Below are 20,145 nucleotides of genomic sequence, written 5' to 3'. Positions count from 1 at the left end.
ACTCGAAAGTCAATCAACGGGACCTGGGCGTGCCAAAGGGGGCGTAGACCGAGCCTCTAGGTGCTGAAGTAACGCCCCAGTAGCACCTAGAGGCTCATTAGCATATTTTGGAAAGTATTTTAATAGCACAGCGGCAGGCAGGGCGTTATAAAGCACACTGTTATGTACTGCTGACATTAGCCCATCGCCAATGTCAGTCAGCTACATAACGTTATTTCTCATGACGATTTCTGGTCCAAGATGCAAATTTCCTCATGCGACACATCTGCTGTTTATGTGGAGCCTGAGCTAGTAGCAGAAATGGGGCAGGTGTGTCCTAAATGAGGGTTACATAACCGGCAGCCTGGCAGCTACTTATAGCATCAAGCAGGGCAAACGGGGATTATGCCGGGTGTCTGACTGAGGATTATTCCGGACAGACACTGACGGAAAAAGTGCCACCCGCCATCATCGCCATCATCCCCATCACCCACACAAATGCGTGCTCCGACTGCAACAACTCGTCAAAATACAGCACAACCCTATCACATAAAATAACCACTCGCGCCTCCGCGCATGCGCCGTGAACAAGCGAAAAGTCACTCAGCAACGTGCTCATCCGGGAACTTTTCAGCGCGACCGAGCCCCTCTCCTGAAGCCCCTCCCTCCTGACGTCACTGGCCATAACAGCCGAACATAAACTAAGAAGAAACGGAGATTTTTTCCCCTGTTAACGGACGCCGGGGATACTATCTAACCGTGCGTCAATGGTACATAACAGGAATACGCACTAGCAGGGGTGACGGACGGAGAAACGCATTGCTACGTTGGGAGCAGTGTGGCGAACACACTAGAGAAACGTGAGCGGTCCGTGGACACGTGAGCAGTGTTCGGCCAATCAGGAGTAGAAGGCGGGGCTTAGGTGACGTGCAGTGTGGTGTGCTGAGAGAGCGGTGCGCACTTGGCTGGGGATAGCCTGAGGTAGCGGTCGTGGTACATTCAGTTATCAATTTGGGGGGGTACACTCAGCCCTGGAACAACTTTTCCTCTGTACACACAATGTTAGGGAGATCACTGCAACATTCTAGTATCCAAGCAGAACCCCCGTTGTGTATCTTGGCTACAGAGGAGGGTCGCAGAGGCTAAGCCCCCTCAAAAATTAATTTTGACCCCTTTTTACCTTTTCATTTCTTTCAACTGGACATCATGAGTCAATTTTGGACTTGACTCCAACATCAGCTTAAAAGCTTCTTCTGGACAGAGGTGTTTTATCTAGTACTCCCCTCTCTCCCAAAGTCTTAGAAATCTAGTAAGAAAATGGGGGTGAATGCTGTTCACTGGTTCAGGAAGGGTCTCCGGCTGCACGACAACCCTGCCTTGAAGGAGTGTATCCAAGGGGCTGACACTGTCCGCTGCGTCTACATTCTGGATCCGTGGTTTGCTGGATCATCTAACGTGGGAATCAACAGGTGGAGGTAAGGAAGAGCCAGTGGGAATAGCCATATGTTGTATCATTTACATCTCAGGCTCAGATAATTGGATGTGCTGACTTAAAGGAATTTTCCATTCTTATAGGACTTATCATTTAGCCAGGTCAGAACGTTCCATGGCCGGGGTCAGTGGGTTCACACCACCCATCCATGCCCTAACTTTATTTTTTATGTTGGAAACCCTTTAAGTTGTGTACGTTTCCATATTTCAATGGAGGTTATAGAACGTTATAACTGCACCAAATGAGTTTAGTTGATTAAAGAGGGTGGGGACTTCAGCCTCCCTCTGTGGTTGAGGTGCTGGCACTGATGTGTCAGAGACTGAACCAGGAGGAGATGACATCCCAGTATGTCTCACTTATCCCCCACTATTGTCTTCTGGAAGGATAGTTGAGATTGTAAATATGATGGCCATGCATAATGTTATGTAAAAGTATGAGGATGACTGGGCTTTATGTAACAAAGGGATTACATACTTGCCACCAGATGGCTTCAGAAGTTAAGTTCATATGTGACCTATGTAGGTCAACCAGACCCTTCCTGTAATGTACCACAGAACCTACCAAACTCTGCCTGGTACTTCACCACACTGCAGGTCCTGCCTGGCCATGTACCACAGCACCTACCAAACTCTGCCTGGCCGTGTACCACAACATGTTAGGTCCTGCCTGGCCGTGTACTAAAACATGTCAGACCCTGCCTGGTACTTTACCACATGTCAGACCCTGCCTGGTACTTTACCACATGTCAGACCCTGCCTGGTACTTTACCACATGTCAGACCCTGCCTGGTACTTTACCACATGTCAGACCCTGCCTGGCACTTTACCACATGTCAGACCCTGCCTGGCACTTTACCACATGTCAGACCCTGCCTGGCACTTTACCACATGTCAGACCCTGCCTGGCACTTTACCACATGTCAGACCCTGCCTGGCACTTTACCACATGTCAGACCCTGCCTGGCACTTTACCACATGTCAGACCCTGCCTGGCACTTTACCACATGTCAGACCCTGCCTGGCACTTTACCACATGTCAGACCCTGCCTGGCACTTTACCACATGTCAGACCCTGCCTGGCACTTTACCACATGTCAGACCCTGCCTGGCACTTTACCACATGTCAGACCCTGCCTGGCACTTTACCACATGTCAGACCCTGCCTGGCACTTTACCACATGTCAGACCCTGCCTGGCACTTTACCACATGTCAGACCCTGCCTGGCACTTTACCACATGTCAGACCCTGCCTGGCACTTTACCACATGTCAGACCCTGCCTGGCACTTTACCACATGTCAGACCCTGCCTGGCACTTTACCACATGTCAGACCCTGCCTGGCACTTTACCACATGTCAGACCCTGCCTGGCACTTTACCACATGTCAGACCCTGCCTGGCACTTTACCACATGTCAGACCCTGCCTGGCACTTTACCACATGTCAGACCCTGCCTGGCACTTTATCATTACCACATGTCAGACCCTGCCTGGCACTTTATCATAACCAACACAAAAGCTTGTCTGGCAGTTTACCACAGCACATATAATGGTGGCTTCCTTCCAGCACTTTCTAGGTGGGTATTGTTTTCTTTTGCCAGTCACTTCACCTCTGACGTGCAGCACTTCATGGTTGATGGGCATTACCACGTGCAGCCTTTAGAAAGCTGGGATAACCAGGGTTTATAATGTATTTAGACGTATTTGGAGTAGATGGCTGAGGAAGGAGGGACGTCTACACTGGCACTACTCCCTCTGCTTGCCTCTCTCTGGAGGATGTCATGCCCAGAGAGTCGGACGGACTTCCGTAAAGGGCGTAGTGAGGTCTGAGTGCTCGGTCTGCACAGGCATGCGGTCGGTATGGGGTCAGTCACTGCACCTTTGTGTAGAATGATACTGGACTAGGAGCTTGATCGTATCTATGGGAATAAAGTAATACTGTTCAAATAATTTCCCAAATTCAGCTCTAATATTGTTCTCCCGATGTGGTGAAATTATGACTCCACGCGGGTCCTGACAGGTACAGCTTGTTTTGGCATGCTGGAAGTTGTAGTATCTCAGCAGCTGAGTACTTTATAGCAGTGGTCTATCTTTCAGACCATAGATATGTGTGCGGTTACTTACATCCCTATGTCCATGGTAGGACCAGTACTGCTGCTCCTCCCTGCGTTCATCTCTTCAGGACCCTACAAAGTTGGGACCACGCTGAAGCACTGCATGCACTTTATAAGACTGGGACTATAAGGTTAAATGTTTTGTGATGGTCTCAAGGTCTCCTGTGACCTTGTTTCCCATAGGGTAACATTTAGGTTGCTGTAACCAAATGTTGGAGTGTAGCCCCAGCCTAAAAGTGCTAACAACCTGCTGCAAAGTAAGACTGAAATCGTTCCTGACATTATTATATTCTAGTGCCCTCTAACCTATGGCTTTAGATGTGTTACTAAGCTATTACTCCCACCATGGCCTGACAGGAGTTTTGTCTTTGGGGACCACCTCCTTGAAAATTTCACTGCTTGTAGATGACAAAAAGTTTCAGTTCATGCTTTCTAAGGAGATCAACCCTATTAAAGGGGTTGTCCGGGTTCAGAGCTGAACCCGGACATGCCCTTATTTTCACCCAGGCAGCCCCATTGAGGCTAGCATCGGAGCATCTCATGCTTCGATGCACTCCCTTGCCCTGCGCTAGATCGCACAGGGCAAGGTCTTTTGTTTTCAATAACACACTGCTGGGCGGAAACTTCCGCCCGACATTGTGTTCAGTGACATCACCGGCTCTGATGGGCGGGCTTTAGGGCTGCCCTAGCCGTTTTACTGGCTAGGTCAGCGCTAAATCCCGCCCATCAGTGTCGGTGACGTCACCAGGCTTCCTAGCAGCCCCATGGAAAGCCCCGGTACGTCACTGGATCTCCAAAAAATGCCTTTGCCCTGCACGATTTAGCGCAGGGCAAAGGAGAGCATCGGAGCATGAACTGCTCCGATGCTCAAGTCAGGGGGCTGCTGGGGTGAAAATGGAGGGATGTCCGGGTTCAGCTTTTAACCCGGACAACCCTTTAAACCAGGTATACTGCCTGATGGCATTGATCATGCTGATTAAAACGATACCTCTTCTCTTTTGTCTGTATGTTAAACAGCCACAGAGATATATCTACATTTTATTCATATGCAAATGAGCACTTTGGCGCACCAGGGGGGTGGGGCTGAATCATTGAAGCACTGCTTTTGTAAAGCACCCTTGACAGTGCTAGACTTCAGCATGCTAAGGGAAGAGCTGTTTCCTAGCATGTACATATGATATACCCTGCTTACCAAGTTGAGAATATACATTTTCTTTGCTTAGAAAGTGATGACATATTATTTGTTTATTCACGGCACAAAATATTATTATAAAGACATCAGTTATATGTATTAGCGTTCTAAGTATAGAAAACCATCCTTTCTCAATATTGGTAAGGCTATAGCCTGGAGGTAAGTGGTCAGCGTTGAGTGTAGATGACCCAGGAGAGAATTCTAGATTCTCTGCCCTCAGCATGCTACTGTCTTGCTCTGTCAATCCAGGGGAGGGGGGAGTGTGCAGAGCAAAGGGGCATTACAAAAGCAGTGCTCCAAGGATTCAACCCTGCCCCTTGGTGCTCCAACATGCTTCTTTCCATATGAATAAAAATACAAATATCTCTGAATCTGTTTAACATCCATACAAAAAAAAGGCGTCATCTTAATCAGCATGATCTATCCTACCAGGCCGTATAGGCTGATGCCACCTCTTTGGCCCTTACAGTATGAGGAAGGATCACACATTGTCCCTATGTTGCATATTTGGAGAAGTATTTTTGCCCACCCTGTTAGTCATATGGGAAGCCCAGATTCACAGATGGTCTTTACATGGCGTGCATTGTGGGTAGTAGTTCCTCAGCAGCTGGAGACCACTCCATGGCATGTGTATGAGTGAACATTGCTGCTGGCTGTAGTGGTCTGTCAAGGCCACGGATGACGTAGCTCAATGTGGGAAATAAGAGAAAATCGATGGAATAAATGGCATTATTATACACAGGAGCATGTTCATTGACTCTACTAAGCTGTGTGCGTAAGAATTGAATTAAACTGACACATCAAGATATCTTATGGCTTTTGGTATTGAATGAGCTGAAAATAGCTGAAGTGAAGCATCTGGGACATGGCGTAGCTTCCATGTGTCACCTTCTGCCTTTAGCTGAGTTTTGCTTTATTAGAGTCCATTGTGGCTCGGAGGTTGTAATCTTCAGATACATAGATGTCAATCACTGATGGGACCACCTCCTGGACTTCAAAGCCCAGAAAGAGCAAACTTCAAGTTATACTATATCTGAATCTGCTCAGCTCCTCCTGCTCTATAACATGCGGCCTGCAGATTACACTGCATTATCATAGGTGCATTTTGCAGAGTATAATTCATGTCTATGATCAGGCTGTACATGTATGGGTGATTCACTGCAGCATGTGAACTTTGGGCGTTATTTTATATTAACCTGTGCCAAGCAGGAAGATGGCATTGCCCTTCCACATAATGGGTGTTGTGACCCTGCACTTACTGGCTGCTTCTAGTACTGCAGTACACAAGGACGGGAATAGAGCTTATTTTTTGGCTTGCTCCAGAGAGATGAGCCTGCACTGGTTTTACACCAACTGTAATGGGATTAGTGACTGGTCCGTGCCACAGGGGTAGATGCTCCGTAAGACACCTCCCACTGGACAGATTCTGAAGAAATAGGATTCCACTTCGGTTGCCTGACACTTGGGCTATAGGATTGTCTCTAAAAGGCTTGGGACTTGGCTGCTTGAAGATTATTTTGGAGCATTGTCTTCTGGAAGCTGCAGCAGATTCTTGTCGGTGACAGGGTTAAGGAAAGCTTTTTACACTGCCAGATGCATACCAGAGGACGGGCGTTCTGGTGAAACCTAGGTAGATATCGCCCTGTGTAAAGTTTGGGCTGCCTTCGGTGGCGGTCATCCCTATGCTTCTTGTAGTCTCTCTGTAATGTCTGTATTTACATGTCTCCCCCTCCATACCGAGATCTTTTTTTCTGAGGATATATGTAGAATACATTGTGTACCACAGAGGTAGAAGATGACCGGTCAGACAGCAGAGGAACGGTATAGTACATGCAGTAAGGGGGTCCAGGGAAGTGTCTGCCCCCATGATTACCACTAGATCTCTGGTATCCCAGGAGGTAGGTGACCAGTGCCCTATGCAACTTACCACTTGCATTTAACTTTGAGTTACTTTCTGTAAACTTCTATGTGAGTTGTTGTTCCACAAGCTGCACAAGTTAATGGTTAACTCCTGGGATAATAGGGGTGAAGTTTGAAAACTTTTCTGCTGAGTTAGGTTGTATGGGCAAAAGATAGTTGACATCTATGGTGAAGTGGTAGCTGAAATGCAGAAGATTCATAGCCTTCCATGACATCCTAGTCTCCATTGCATGCTTTGGTGAAACCTCAATCTGATTGAAGCTCAGAGTGACTGCCTTCTTTTTTACCTTTTGCAAGAACAAGGGGACTCCGATGGCCTTGACATGGAAATCCGACTGGACCAGAATAGGATCTGACTGAGACCATCAGCAGCTGCAAAGTGGTCCAAGAGCACCAGACAGGAACTGAGTGCAGATAGTAACATAGGGATGCTATTAACTCATACTTTTAAGATTCCTATAGAGAAGGACATGAATTGGAAAGGCCCAGCAGGCTCTGGAGCCATCAGATGGTATTGGTTGCTAATGAGGTTGCCAGGAGAGGGCATGGGTGTGATTAGAGCTAGAACCATGGTGACCACATAGATCAGTTACTCTCTGTGCTCTCCTGTGTAGGATCACTCTGGGTCATCACCTCCTAGTAGATCCATATGGTCTGTGGAAGAACATAGTTTGTTCATTTGGAAATTCCTGGTTACCAATAATTCTAGATGGATCTGTAAGACTGAACTGCACTTTATTTCTGAAATGTATGCACTTTATGTAATTAGAGGGATTTTAAGCATTTGATGTGGATATGCCATAAATATATGAAGTGGGATTACCCCATTAACGCCTTTATGCCCCTGGAGATGACTAATTCTGAGGTGTATTGAGCCCGCCTACGAGCTGAGCCTGCTCCATACATAGTGGGTGCTGGCTGTGTAATACAGCAGACACCTATCGGCAATGACCAGGGTTGGAGAGCTCTAATCCCAGTCATTTAACTGCTCAGATGCCACAGTCAATAGCGGCTACAGCAATCTGAGAGGTTAGTCAGAAGGAGGGGGCTCCCTGTGCCTGATAAACCCTGCCTCATAACAGACAAAAAAAGATCAAAATGGCTGAATTGCCGTTTTTTTGCTCCTCTTGCCCGCTGAAAAGAATTGAATAAAAAGTGATATGTACTCTGAAATGGTAGCTATAAAAACTAAAGCTTGTACCACAAAAAACGAACCGTCTCACAGCTGTAGATAGAAATATAAGTTTATGGGTGTTAGAATATCGCAACACAAATGGATTTTTTTCAGAGGTTTTTATTTTTCAAAAGTATTAAACCAATAATAAAAACTAATGATATTGCTGTCATTGTACTGACCTGCTGAATAAAGTCATCATTACATTTTTAACGCACAGTGTATTTTCAAAAAACGATGTCGGAATTGCATTATTTTACACCACAACGTTTTTTTTTTCTCCCATTTTTTTCAATGCATATAGAAAATTTAATGGTGCTATTCAAACATACAACTTGTCCTGCACAATACAGAGAGGGAAAAAAATGAACATTGGCCGGATCCTGAAGAGCAAAGAGTTTTTTGTTTGCAGTGGCAACCTACCGCAACCTACCACAACCTACTGTTTTGTAAATATTCCTCCTTTCCATCCACCCCGAATGCGGATTGCCAGGTAATGGAGATGAGCTCCCAGATTCTGGTTGGTAGAAAGGCTCTCCGACCCAAACATCGTCTGAGCTACCATTGCCAGTGAAACAAAAAAATGCTCATGATAATTGAAACTCCTGATTCAGATTCTAGGTGATCTTTTTCGGTCATCAGATCTTCTTCAGGCCATCTGTTTGCCCAGACAGACATGAGGGAAACAGGGCAGTGTTCCTTCAGACTTAGTGATTAGATCTCCATGGTTTCACTGCCTGGGTAGTTAGAAGGCCTGAAGAAGATGCTGCCTAAAATCGGATTCGCCCCTCTAAGGCCTCTTTCACACAAGAGTGGCGTGTGACGGCCCGATATGATGTTGGTGCGATGCGGTAAAATGTGCAAAGCGTTTTAATGCATTTTGCTCGCTCGTGAGAAAAATCGCCATGTTTGGTACCCAGACCCAAACCCGGACTTCATCACTAAAGTTCAGGTTTGGGTTCGGTGTTGTGTAGATGTTATTTTCCCTTATAACATGGTTATAAGGGAAAATGATAGCATTCTTAATACAGAATGCAAAGTGAATTAAGGGAAAAAAAAAAGTTAACTTACCTGATCCATAGCTGCCGGTCTCTGTTCTATCTTCAGGACCTGACTAAAGACCTGTGGTGACGACGTCACTGTGCTCATCACATGGTTCATCACCATGGTGAGGGACCATGTGATGTGGAATCACCACAGGTCTTTAGCCGGCAGCTCAACATTACAGAAGAAGACAGATCCGCAACTACGTGATCAAGTGGACTCGGTGAGTTAATTTGTATTTTTAACCCCTCCATCCCTAATTTACTTAGCATTCTGTATTCATGTTATAAGGGGAAATAATACAGATCGGGTCCCCAGCACGATCGTCACCTAGCAACCATGCGTGAAAATCGTACCGCATCCGCACTTGCTTGCGGATGCTTGCGATTTTCACGCGGCCCCCTTCACTTCTATGGGGCCTGCGTTGAGTGAAAATCGCACAATATAGAGCATGCTGCGATTTTCACGCAACGCACAAGTGATGCGTGAAAATCACAGCTCATGTGCACAGCCCCATAGAAATGTATGGGTCCGGATTCAGTGCGGGTGCCATACGTTCACATCACGCATTGCACCCGTGCGGAATTCTCGCCCATGTGAAAGGGGCCTAAGGCTTATTTCACACAAGCCTGTTCATCGGGCAATTGTGATTTAAAGCACGCTTAAAAATCTGTGTTTGCTGGCGGCAAATCGTGCTGTCTAATTATGATCTGCTGCCAGCAAACCTTTAGACAGGTGTGTGTGTTTGTGTGTGTGTTTTTTTTTTTTTTTTTTTTTTTTTGTGTGAAGTAAGGGTTCCCTCCCGTCAATCACTTAATCAATCGGCCTGGGTAATACAGGCTTTAGGATAGCCATGGGATCTGTCACTCAGCACCCCCACCAATCGCTGTTTTGTGGCAACTCCCTGTCCAGAACTACACAGCTCCGTCCACTATGCTGGTTACTGCAGCTCTGTTCCTACTTGCCTCAGTAGCTAGCTCTGGTGCCAGACTTACTGCCGAACAATCGCTTGGCTGGGGTTCGGGTTAACAGACTCTCACTGGTCAGGTTAAGCTGGCCTAACCTGAGGATCTGGAGCAACCCCTTCAAACTTGGCACCTTGAACCATAAGAAAATGGAAAGCCAAGCCATTTGTACAGCCTGCAACTATAAGAGCATGCTAGGAGTTGTAGCTTTCCAGCGGGGGGAGAGCGACTGGTTAGACTACTTCTTGGTAAAATATCCTTTTTAAATAAGTGTTGGATGTGGCTGCCTATTCGGACCCTGAACAGCTGTTTTGCCGATCAGATGGCAGTGGTGTCTAGGGCGCTGTTTCATGCATTTCTTCCCGGCATACATTACAGTGATCAGCACAATAGGAAACATTTATTCATGTTATACAGCAACAACATGCTGCTCTCAAGAGCCTTTAATAGCGGCAGAGGTTATGAATTGTTTTATTGATGATTTTGTGCTCTGCCTTCCATGAATTTCAGATTTATGATTCATGCCAAGCAGAAGACCTTGCCGGCTCAGTAACAATCAGATCCCCAGTGTATTGGGTAATTAAAGCAATAGTGAATAGTTTTGTCTAATAGATGCGGTACTCTGTTAAAGGGACGCTATCCTGATGAAATTATTTTTAATGCAGTGATGCTGTAATATTGCTATACTGGTTGGTGTAGTTATTTTGGTTGGATTGCGCCCGTTGTACCGTATGCTAATTTTTCTTAAAGGGTTTCTGTCAGCAGGAAAATTGGATATTAACCTGGCTGACATTAGTGATGTACTAATGTCAGCTGAACATAACTATATTAGCGCCATTTCACTGTATGCTGCAGTTATTGAGAACATTTTTTTTTTAATAATATGCAAATGAGCCTCTAGGAGCAGGGGGGGGGCGTTGCTCCTAGAGGCTCTGTTCTCCCACCTCTGGCCACGCCCTGCTACACTTGATAGACGGGGCCAGGCTCGCTGGTCTCCTCTTGCCAGCCCTGTCTGCCGTGGAAATCTCGCACCTGCGCCGTCCCATTTAGTATTCGGCGCAGTGAGTGAAGCCGTCAGCCGGCGAGCGTCCTTCACTTACTGTGCCTGCGCCAAATACTAAACGGGACGACGCAGGCGTCTAGGACAGGCATCCTCAAACTGTGGCCCTCCAGCTGTTGTAAAACTACAACTCCCACAATGCCCTGCTGATACCTAGAGGCGAATTAGCATAATATACACGTTTTTTTTTTCTCAATAAAGGCTTCAGGCAGTGAGATGGCACTAATCTAGTTATGTTCAGCTGACATTAGCACATCGCTAATGTCAGCCAGGTTAATAACCATTTTCTTGCTGACAGAAACCCTTTTTAAGATACCGGTATATCTACCAGACATCTTCAGAACAGTGTCTCTGGGAGAGGTGTGGAAAGGAGCTCCAAAATGTATCAGCGGATTTCTAATAGAACTGTCTCTACTCATTTCCTCCTGAGGGAGCAGACCCCCATGAAGCTCTAGCGGCCCCCCATACAGATTAGTGCAGTCTGGAGTCCCATATGTAACACTGCAGACGGCTTTCCTACCAGAACTTCTGGTTGACCAGCAACAGGTTATCATGAATTGACTAAGCTTCTGTTCTGCTTAACGATAAGAAAAACGGAAAACCAAACAGTGATGTGAACAGGACTTAAGGAGCATGCGGACCTGTTGCTGCTCCTGTTCAGAGAGAGTTGTTCAGTTAATGATGGAAGCGCGGTGACACGTAACAGTGGGTGAGGTCTTCATGTAAAAGCCTCCTCTCAGATTTCAAGCATTGACCCATTTTCTCACTGAGAGAAGAGAATGAGAGGAATTTGCTTAAAAGGAGATGAATGACAGCTGCTGCTTGATCTGCAGGCTGTGGCCCTGTGGTCAGATCTGTTTGCATGACAGACTAGTGCGGTCTGAATAGCTCAGTGCCATGTGACTTGCGGGACATACATTTAACTCCCAAAATGGCAGCAGTACTGGGAATCTGAGAAATCCCATTATGGTGAATAAGGACCCAGCGGTGTCCGGCTATACCTGATATGGAAGTTCTAGTACTCTGCTCCTCTGCCGGAACAGATTACCAGAATGCTAAAACGCAGATGTGGACATAGGAGATGTTGTGGTCCAACCAGGTAATGCCTGCCCAAACAATGCCCGTGCTACACAACGTGCTCATCACGATATCCTGCAGCTCCCCTGCCCACAGCACAATATCTAGCTTCTGTATGGCCACTACCATGCCAGCCTGTATCGGAGCATTGGAGTGAGAATGGTTTCCATAAGGGTAGCCGGTCACTACTGTGGCCAGTGATTGGCTGCAGAGATGTCAAACCGGATGTTTACATCATTGGCCTGGAGGAGAAGGAACGGGAAGCAGGTAAGAAAGCTCCCTTTACAGGACGGTCTGTCCAAAGGGGGGGTGATTGCAAACCACTGAACGCTTGAATGCAGTGACTCGAGTACTGGAAAAGTATTGTCACTGCCTCCTGTCAGCTCTGGTTGACTTTCCCCTAATATGACCTGGTAGGACCATTATAATCCATTAGATAACACATAGCCTAAATGCCAGGTTACATAGTTAATGCGGTTGAAAAAAGACAAACGTCCATCAAGTTCAACCAAGGGATAGGGGGGGACGCGAAAAGGTGACTAGGTGGCTTTTCTTTCAGTGTTATTAAAGGTGGTAACTTATCACTGGTCCACAGGATAGGTTATAAGCCTCTGATAGGTAAGACCCCCCACAGATCATGAGAAAGGGGATCCTGTGTTTCCTCACTTGAATGGCATGGTGGTTGAGTGGCGGTTCAGGGTCTGTGGGACTGCCAAATATCGCTGAGCGCTATCCTGTGCAATGTCCACCAGTCTCCATTCAGATGATAAGTTGGAGTTCTGGGACAGCCTTTCAAGACATTGCTTACTTTCCCCCACCATAAACGTTACATAATAATGACTATGACTTGTGCATTGGATTATACAAGCAACAATAATGCAAGCAATTTCCTGGGATCTATCTAATGGTGGTGTAGGTGTAGTGGCCCTTTAAATGGAAATTTACCCTACATTGTACACAGCCAATACATAACCAGCAATTATATACACCTACTCTGACAATGGGCCCTCTAAGTAATCAAAAAAGGCTCACATAAGTACCATGTAAAACCGACGAAATATGGGAAAATTTGATAATGCTAAATAGAAAATAGAAATGCAGTGGTCATGAGAAGGGGGGCTGCGGTACCTCACTTAGATGCCGCCTTTTTCTGAGGGAGCCCCCCTCTGCTCCCTTTATCACCAGTGTTACATACATATCCAGGTAAGTGCGTCACAGCGGCAGATGTTTAGTTGCCATGGTAACCTTGGTTGGGATCCATTTTTGAAGGATATCTGATCAGCATAGGCTATATGAACGGTATATTGTATCCAAGGCTAACGGATGTTGAAGTTATTTGAGGAATGCCATGACTCATAATTATATAACGTCCCTTCCTCCTCCCACCCTTCTGTTCCCTATTAGCTGTGTTCAGCCTGATCCGCCCGGTGCATGAATAGATGATTGACCCGGACAGAACGGTAAAATAAATCGCAACAAAGCAGATTTATGTGCCCCTCAGGCTCTGTAGAAAGCTGGCTAATAGGTATTTGCATAATTCTAGTATGTTTAAATGATTGTTTCTGTACTTATGTCCAAGTAGACCACATGTTTTTTATGGATTAGTTTGCTGGAAAAGAGCAGCTATGGGAAGGCGCAAAGCAGATTGGCCACCAGAGGGCTACAGAGACCCTTTAATGCTCCTGCTGGATGTGTCGGTACTGACTGTCATAGCGCTGGAGAGATTTCTACAACGTGAAGTTTTATCTCGCAGTGCGGATAGTGTTATAGAAGTAATGACTCGCTGTGATTTATGTTATACATTAATCTCCTTGCGTGGACCGAAGATGTACACAGTGCTATATAGTGTTGCTTTGTTCTGGATGTTAGCAGAGTCCTGCACAGACTAGGGGCCTACTTAAAGAAGCACTCCTGCATTTTTTATATTTTTTATTTACATGTATTGTTAAAAGGATTCTGTCATCAGAATTTAGGCCTCTAAGCTAAACATATGGCGAGGTCCCTACTAATACACAGAATCCTAAAGTGACCTTATCAAATGTGCCTGTGGCTCTATAATCATATAAAACAGGTTTATATAACCTGTCACTCACGTCACAAATGTGTCCAAGGGGACGTCTCATGATGCAGGGTGCCCGGCTGCAGCCATCTCCTTTCGGTGCCCATCGCCGCTCTCCCTTTCATTAGAGCCGCCTACCTCAGTTCATCGCCGCCTCTCTAACGTCCGCTCTCCTCAGCCAGATCCCGCGCGTGCGCACTAGGTATAACCTGATGCGCCCGTTCGGACTCCTGGCAGCGACCTCGTTATGTGAAGTGCCCGTCCGGAGTAGTGATGTCATCAAAGGTCCTATTCCTCAGATGAAGACAGAAGAGATGCCGGCTGTGCGAACAAGTGGATTAAGGTGATCTAAATTTTTTTAATATCTTTTTATTTATTTTTTTTAGCCCCTCCAGCCCTATTGTACTATGCATTCTGTATTCAGAATACTATTATTTTCCTTATAACCATGTTATAAGGGAAAATAATAATGATCGGGTCCCCATCCCGATCGTCTCCTAGCAACCGTGCGTGAAAATCGTACCGCGTCCGCACTTGCTTGCGATTTTCACACAGCCCCATTCTCTTCTATGTGCGTTGCGTGGAAAAACGCACAAAATAGAGCATGCTGCGATTTTCACGCAACGCACAAGTGATGCGTGAAAATCACTGCTCATGTGCACAGCCCCATAGAAATGAATAGGTCCGGATTCAGTGAGGGTGCAATGCGCTCAACTCGTGCATTACACCCGCGCGGAAAACTCGCCCGTGTGAAAGGGGCCTTAGAAAAATAAAATAAAAAAATCATAATCATAGCTCAAGAAGTATGGAACTGAACTGGTCAATTGACCTTCCCACCTGAGAGCTGGACATCGCTACTTTACACCATAAAAATCTGCCTGAGCGGATACAAGCGCCAAATCTGTCAAACGCAGAGATGAAACTGAGGACCAGATAGTTGAGAAATGATAGGGTTCAACAACTGAGGAAGTTTATGCAATGGAGAGAGTACAATTTCTCATGTTTAATGCCCTAGAACAGGCATGCTCAACCTGCGGCCCTCCAGCTGTTGCAAAACTACAACTCCCAGCATGCCCGAACAGCCTACAGCAGGGCATTGTGGGAGTTGTAGTTTTAAAACAGCTGGAGGGCCGCAGGTGGAGCATGCCTGCCCTAGAACAAAAGCTAATTGTGCCTCAAGTAAGGTAACTTAGTAAAGTTTTCCTACTAGGGATGTGGTTGTTGCCGGAGTGTCAAGACCACCTCCATTGGGCTAATTGCTGGGTGTGTTGGGAAACAGACCCCTACAGATCTGATAGATCTAGAATATGGAAGACCTTCATTCCCCAAATCCTTCTTCCCTTCATGTCACATTTAGGCCTCATGCACACAAACGTATTTTCTTTCCATTACGTGTTTTTTTTTATTTTTTGCGGACCGTATTCAGAACCATTTGTTTCAATAGATCTGCAAAAATCTTCCATATGTCCGTATTTCCGTTTTGCAAAAAAAAATAGAACATGTCTTAATATTGTCCGCATTATGGACAAGAATATGACTGTTCTGTTAGGGACCAACTGTTTCGTTCCGCAAAAAAAAAAACAATGCACAGACTTCATCCGTATTTTTTGTGGATCCGTTTTTTGATGACTGCAAAATGCATATGGTCATGTGCATGAGGCCTTACTGGGGCCTAGGAAGCTGAGATGTGCAGAGATGTTCTCTAATGGGTCTTCACACTGCAGATCTGCTTTAACAACCGTCTGCTTGCATGAAGGGCCCATGATGGCCTCCAGGGTTCACCTCATGTCCCTGCCAGGCAGCTAAAACAGATCTACAGTGTAAGGACCCATCAAACAGCTCCTAATATGTCTGGTTCCTGGCTCCTGTGAGGGTGACATGGTCTACAAGGACGTATCTGATGCTCACTTCTCCTGCAGCGGCCACCAGAGGATAGGTCATCAGTAAAAATAAAAATATCCCAGAAAAGCCCTTTAACAAGCAGGTACAGGCTGTGCAGTGTATAAATGACCCAGCCAGGTGGTGGCATAATGTGCTGCTCATTCTTTAGGGTATGTAGCACATATTTTGCATTGAATTGCACATCCCATGCATGTGAATGGGGTTCCCGCATCCTATATTCACATGCATAGTTAGATTACGGTGCGTATTCTGGCAGCGTAGTGGGGATAGATAAATGGCCTGTCAGTAATTTCAGGAATGATGGTGCTAATCCTTGTGTGGATCTGTAGCGGAGCAGAAATCCAAGGGTCTGCCTCCATTTCCTGATGCCAAATGTAATAGGGGTCTGGGAAGCGTTCATGCTCTTCTCATTATGCTTTTCCTCACACCTCTGACCACTGCCGATCTGATGCTTGTACTGGTGTCTTCACCGGGCCTTCTTTACCTCGGCACGAGACTGTAAACTTCAACTTTGTCAGTTCTGAATGTAAGCCATTATGTTTACTGCGTAGTCCTTGGTCCTTCAACTGCTAAATCGACTGACCTCCTTTGTTCTCATACAGTTATGCAAACAGTGCTTTGCCCCACTTAACGTGTAAATGCAGCATAGATGACCAGACGTGCCAGAAAAGCTGTATTTGAGGACTTTTCCCTGAGGGTTGGGCAGTCACAATCCTTGGGAGCATTTAGTCCTGTGCATACAAAAGAGGGAGTATATTGTAGTTACACACAGCTGTCATGTAAGCCGTAAAGTAGGTCAGTGTAGGGGAGCAGCCGGCTCCCCCTGCTGGTTGCTATGAGTGATGACCTACTTTCTGGAAATCATTGTAACATGTCAGTGTGGCGAAAAAGGAAAACTACACAATGAAAAGCAACAAATGCTTTCTGGAGACTTTTTCTCTCTAAATCTGGGCCTTGCTAAAGTTATTTTTGTACGCTAAAGGTGACTGAAAATAGCCTTGTGCATTATCTTGGTGCCAAGTTAATGCCCAGGCTTTTTTTGCCGACAGCATAGGACAAGTGGGGCAGGCTGGGTTACGTTTTGTTAGACTATTGATTTTCTTGGGGGAGTTATTTTCATAAGCTTGCCGTTTATGGTGTTGACAGAAATAAAGTGGCTCATACAGGGTGGTGCTTGACTACTAGGCTGAGGGTCTCAGATCTCCAAGTTTAGGTCAGAGCCCATGTGTATGCAGGAATGACGTGTGATGACGTCCTGTTCTTGATGTTGCTGACCTCAGTGGTCACGTGCAAGAACAGCAATCCCTTTTAAAAGCATTGGCCTATCCCCAGGGTGGACCACCTATATCTGATTGGTCAGGATCTGACACCCCGCACCCCTGCTAAACAGCTGTTTCAGAGGAGCTTCTTTGGCACCAGAACCACAGTGCTGTCCATTGTATGCAGTAGACAGAGCTCCTTACCTCTCTGCCATTAAAGTGAATGGGAGTCTGGTAATCGGCTCTGTCCACTACACAATGGACATAGCTATGTAGTTCTGGTGGTGGAGCTGCTCTGAAACAACGGGTTATCGGACCCCCCTCCAATACATGACCTATATTGAGGATAGGCGATCGGTATAAAAGGTGTAGGCAGGAGTGGAGTAATAAACCTGGTTCAGAAGTGTACATGACCTATGTTATAGGAATGGACCTGTATTTTATGTCCTGGCTATGGATCCTAATGCCGTCTGTCTCCCACAGGCAGTCTCCTCTGATTGTAGTATCAGATTGCAGCCAGGGCAGGGAATGGTTAAAGAGACTCTAACTCTTCAGCCCCAGTTACTGACTGTACTGCCATAATGCACATGGCTGAACGTGTATGACTGCCAGACACATAACCGCACATGGGATGGGAGTACTTCACAAAAGGTTTTTTTCCTTTCTGTGCTCTTAGCTGCATAATGTTCACATGTCTTCTTCTCAAGTAATTATCTAAACCTATTGACATAATTGCTGGCTCTTTAGTCACATAATTCTGTAATTATGGCAAAAGGCTCGGAATATTCAAAGAAAGGGCAATTTGTATGCTGAAGCCGGTGGCTGGCACCTCCATGCAACCTTGACCACTTTTAAAGGGCTTGTTTTAGTTTAGAAAAAGGTGCCTTTTTTTTTTTTTTTCTTCAGAGACTGTGCCACATCGGTTTATGGGCATTAAAGGCATCATGTACAACCCAATCTGCCCAAAACAGACCCCTCTAAAGTATAGCATGTCTGACGTGTGGAAAATGCCCTCCAATCCCAAGGTGTTCCTTGCACTTCCGCCACAGACGAGATGAAGCGGTACACGGGACTTTTTTACTTCAGTTACTGTCTGTGTAATGTCCTGCAGAAGTGCAGATGTATGAATGATGGAATAATAAGGTATTTATAAAAACCTATTAGATTTGCTTCCCCCACTGTGGGTGTGGAAAAGAGTGCCCTATATGTGCCCTCTTTCTGCCCATCGTATTAGCCATTCTTGCTACTAAGGGCTCTATCTCAGGCTGTATACAAGCGGAGGCTGCTGGATGAGCGAGGTCTTGATTTAAAACAATGGCCTGGAATTTCAGGAGGAACAAGAAAAAGTTACATGGAGGTGAACGTGGCTGTCAGCTGCCTGTCAAGACAACGGCAGTCATCAGTCTGTGTTCAACCCCGAAAAATTACACTTTGACATAATTGCATGAATGTGTCTGTGTATGAATAGTGCTGAGCGGTATTTAGACAGCACTCCAGAAAATGTTTGGGGGGAGGGGGATAGTATGATTTTTTTTTTTTTTTTTTATATTTTGTAATTTAGGTTTTATTGGTACATGTTAAAAGTGCAAAAAGGGTCCTTGCTACCAGAGGTGCAAAGGGTCCAAAGACCCCTGGCAGCTAAAGGATAAGAGGTATTCTGGTTGTTTTCAAGTTATCCCCTATCCACAGGATAAGGGATAACTATTAAATCGCTGGGGGTGGTACCGCTGGGACCCCCACCAATCATGAGAACAGGCGCCCCCATACTCCATGCAGCCCCCCTGAAATGAATGGAGTGGGCGGTCGCAGCTGTGCGCAGCGGAACTATTCTTTTCTATGGGAGTCCCAGAGATGGCAGAGTACAGTGACTGGCCTCTCCGTTCATTTCAGGGGAGGTATGGGTCAACAGGTCAGCCTGTTTCATGGGAACAAATCTGCTGACAGATGCACTTTAAGGGTACGGCTGCACTGGTCATGGCTATGGATTGCAGGGGCATTGTAGTGTAGCGGTCATCCCATAGAAATAAATCAAGCAGTGCTGGATTTTTTGCGATTCGCATGCCAGTGTCGCAGCAAACATGTGAGTTGCGCTGCGGCCCCATTCATTTCTGTGTCATGCCACTGACAGTGTAGCCGTACCCTAATCGTCTAGTGCAGGGATGCTCAACCTGCGGGCCCCCAGCTGTTGTAAAACTACTACTCCCACGATTCCCTTCTCTAGGGTGATAGCTGTAGGCTGTCAGGGAATGATGGGAGTTGTAGTTTTGCAACAGCTGGAGGGCCACAGGTTGAGCATGCCTGGTCTAGTGCTATGTTCACAAAGGATGGATTCACTTTGGATTTTGGTGCAAACACCAGGCATATTTCCTCCATCGCTGGTATTGTTTGTCCCTCTGTATTGCCTGCTCCGTATGTGCACAAGGGAAGCTGTGTGGTTATGACACGTCACTCCATGATGCTGAGGTGTGGTGCCCTACCATCCTTCAATTAAAAATAGCTTCTAATTATATCTGGTATATTGCAGAATCATCATGCAGTAAGTCTGATAAAGGGGTATGTGCCAACTTGACAACCCCTGTGCTAAAGGACCAGTTGACCTAGAAGGACTCACTGTCTGACAGCCAAGGGGGTGGACTGGTTTTACATGGGTGCCGACCCACCAGAGTGACTGCATTTCCAAAAAGTGGGCATCCAGCAGGGACAACCCTCTCAATAAGACTGCATCACTGATCAGTCACTAGGACAGAATTAGAAGATTAATTGGTGGTCTGGAGCCTGAGAAGTGACCCATCACTGTGCTTTAGGTTACAAGATACTTATAGGGCAGTGATGTTGAACCTTTTAGAGGCAGAGTGCCCAAACTGCAACCCAAAACCCACTTATTTATTGTAAAGTGCCAACACAGCAATTT

General features: G+C 46.1%; 1 protein-coding gene across 2 annotated transcripts in view; it reads left to right on the top strand.

Moving 5' to 3' along the window:
• The first annotated feature begins 680 nt into the window (after nt 1-680).
• The window catches only part of CRY1 (cryptochrome circadian regulator 1), a 67,760-nt gene continuing 48,295 nt past the window's right edge, over nt 681-20,145 (top strand). The window contains exon 1 of one of the 2 annotated variants that reach the window (XM_044273217.1): nt 681-1,454. In XM_044273217.1, coding sequence (XP_044129152.1) covers nt 1,297-1,454 — 158 coding nt within the window. In that variant the 5' untranslated portion in view covers nt 681-1,296. The remainder of the gene's footprint in view (nt 1,455-20,145) is intronic. The other variant, XM_044273216.1, reaches the window with a different exon arrangement.

This window comes from Bufo gargarizans, unplaced genomic scaffold, assembly GCF_014858855.1.
Source record: "Bufo gargarizans isolate SCDJY-AF-19 unplaced genomic scaffold, ASM1485885v1 fragScaff_scaffold_476_pilon, whole genome shotgun sequence".
Taxonomy (NCBI): Eukaryota; Metazoa; Chordata; class Amphibia; order Anura; family Bufonidae; genus Bufo; species Bufo gargarizans.
This window is presented reverse-complemented; position numbering and strand designations above follow the sequence as displayed.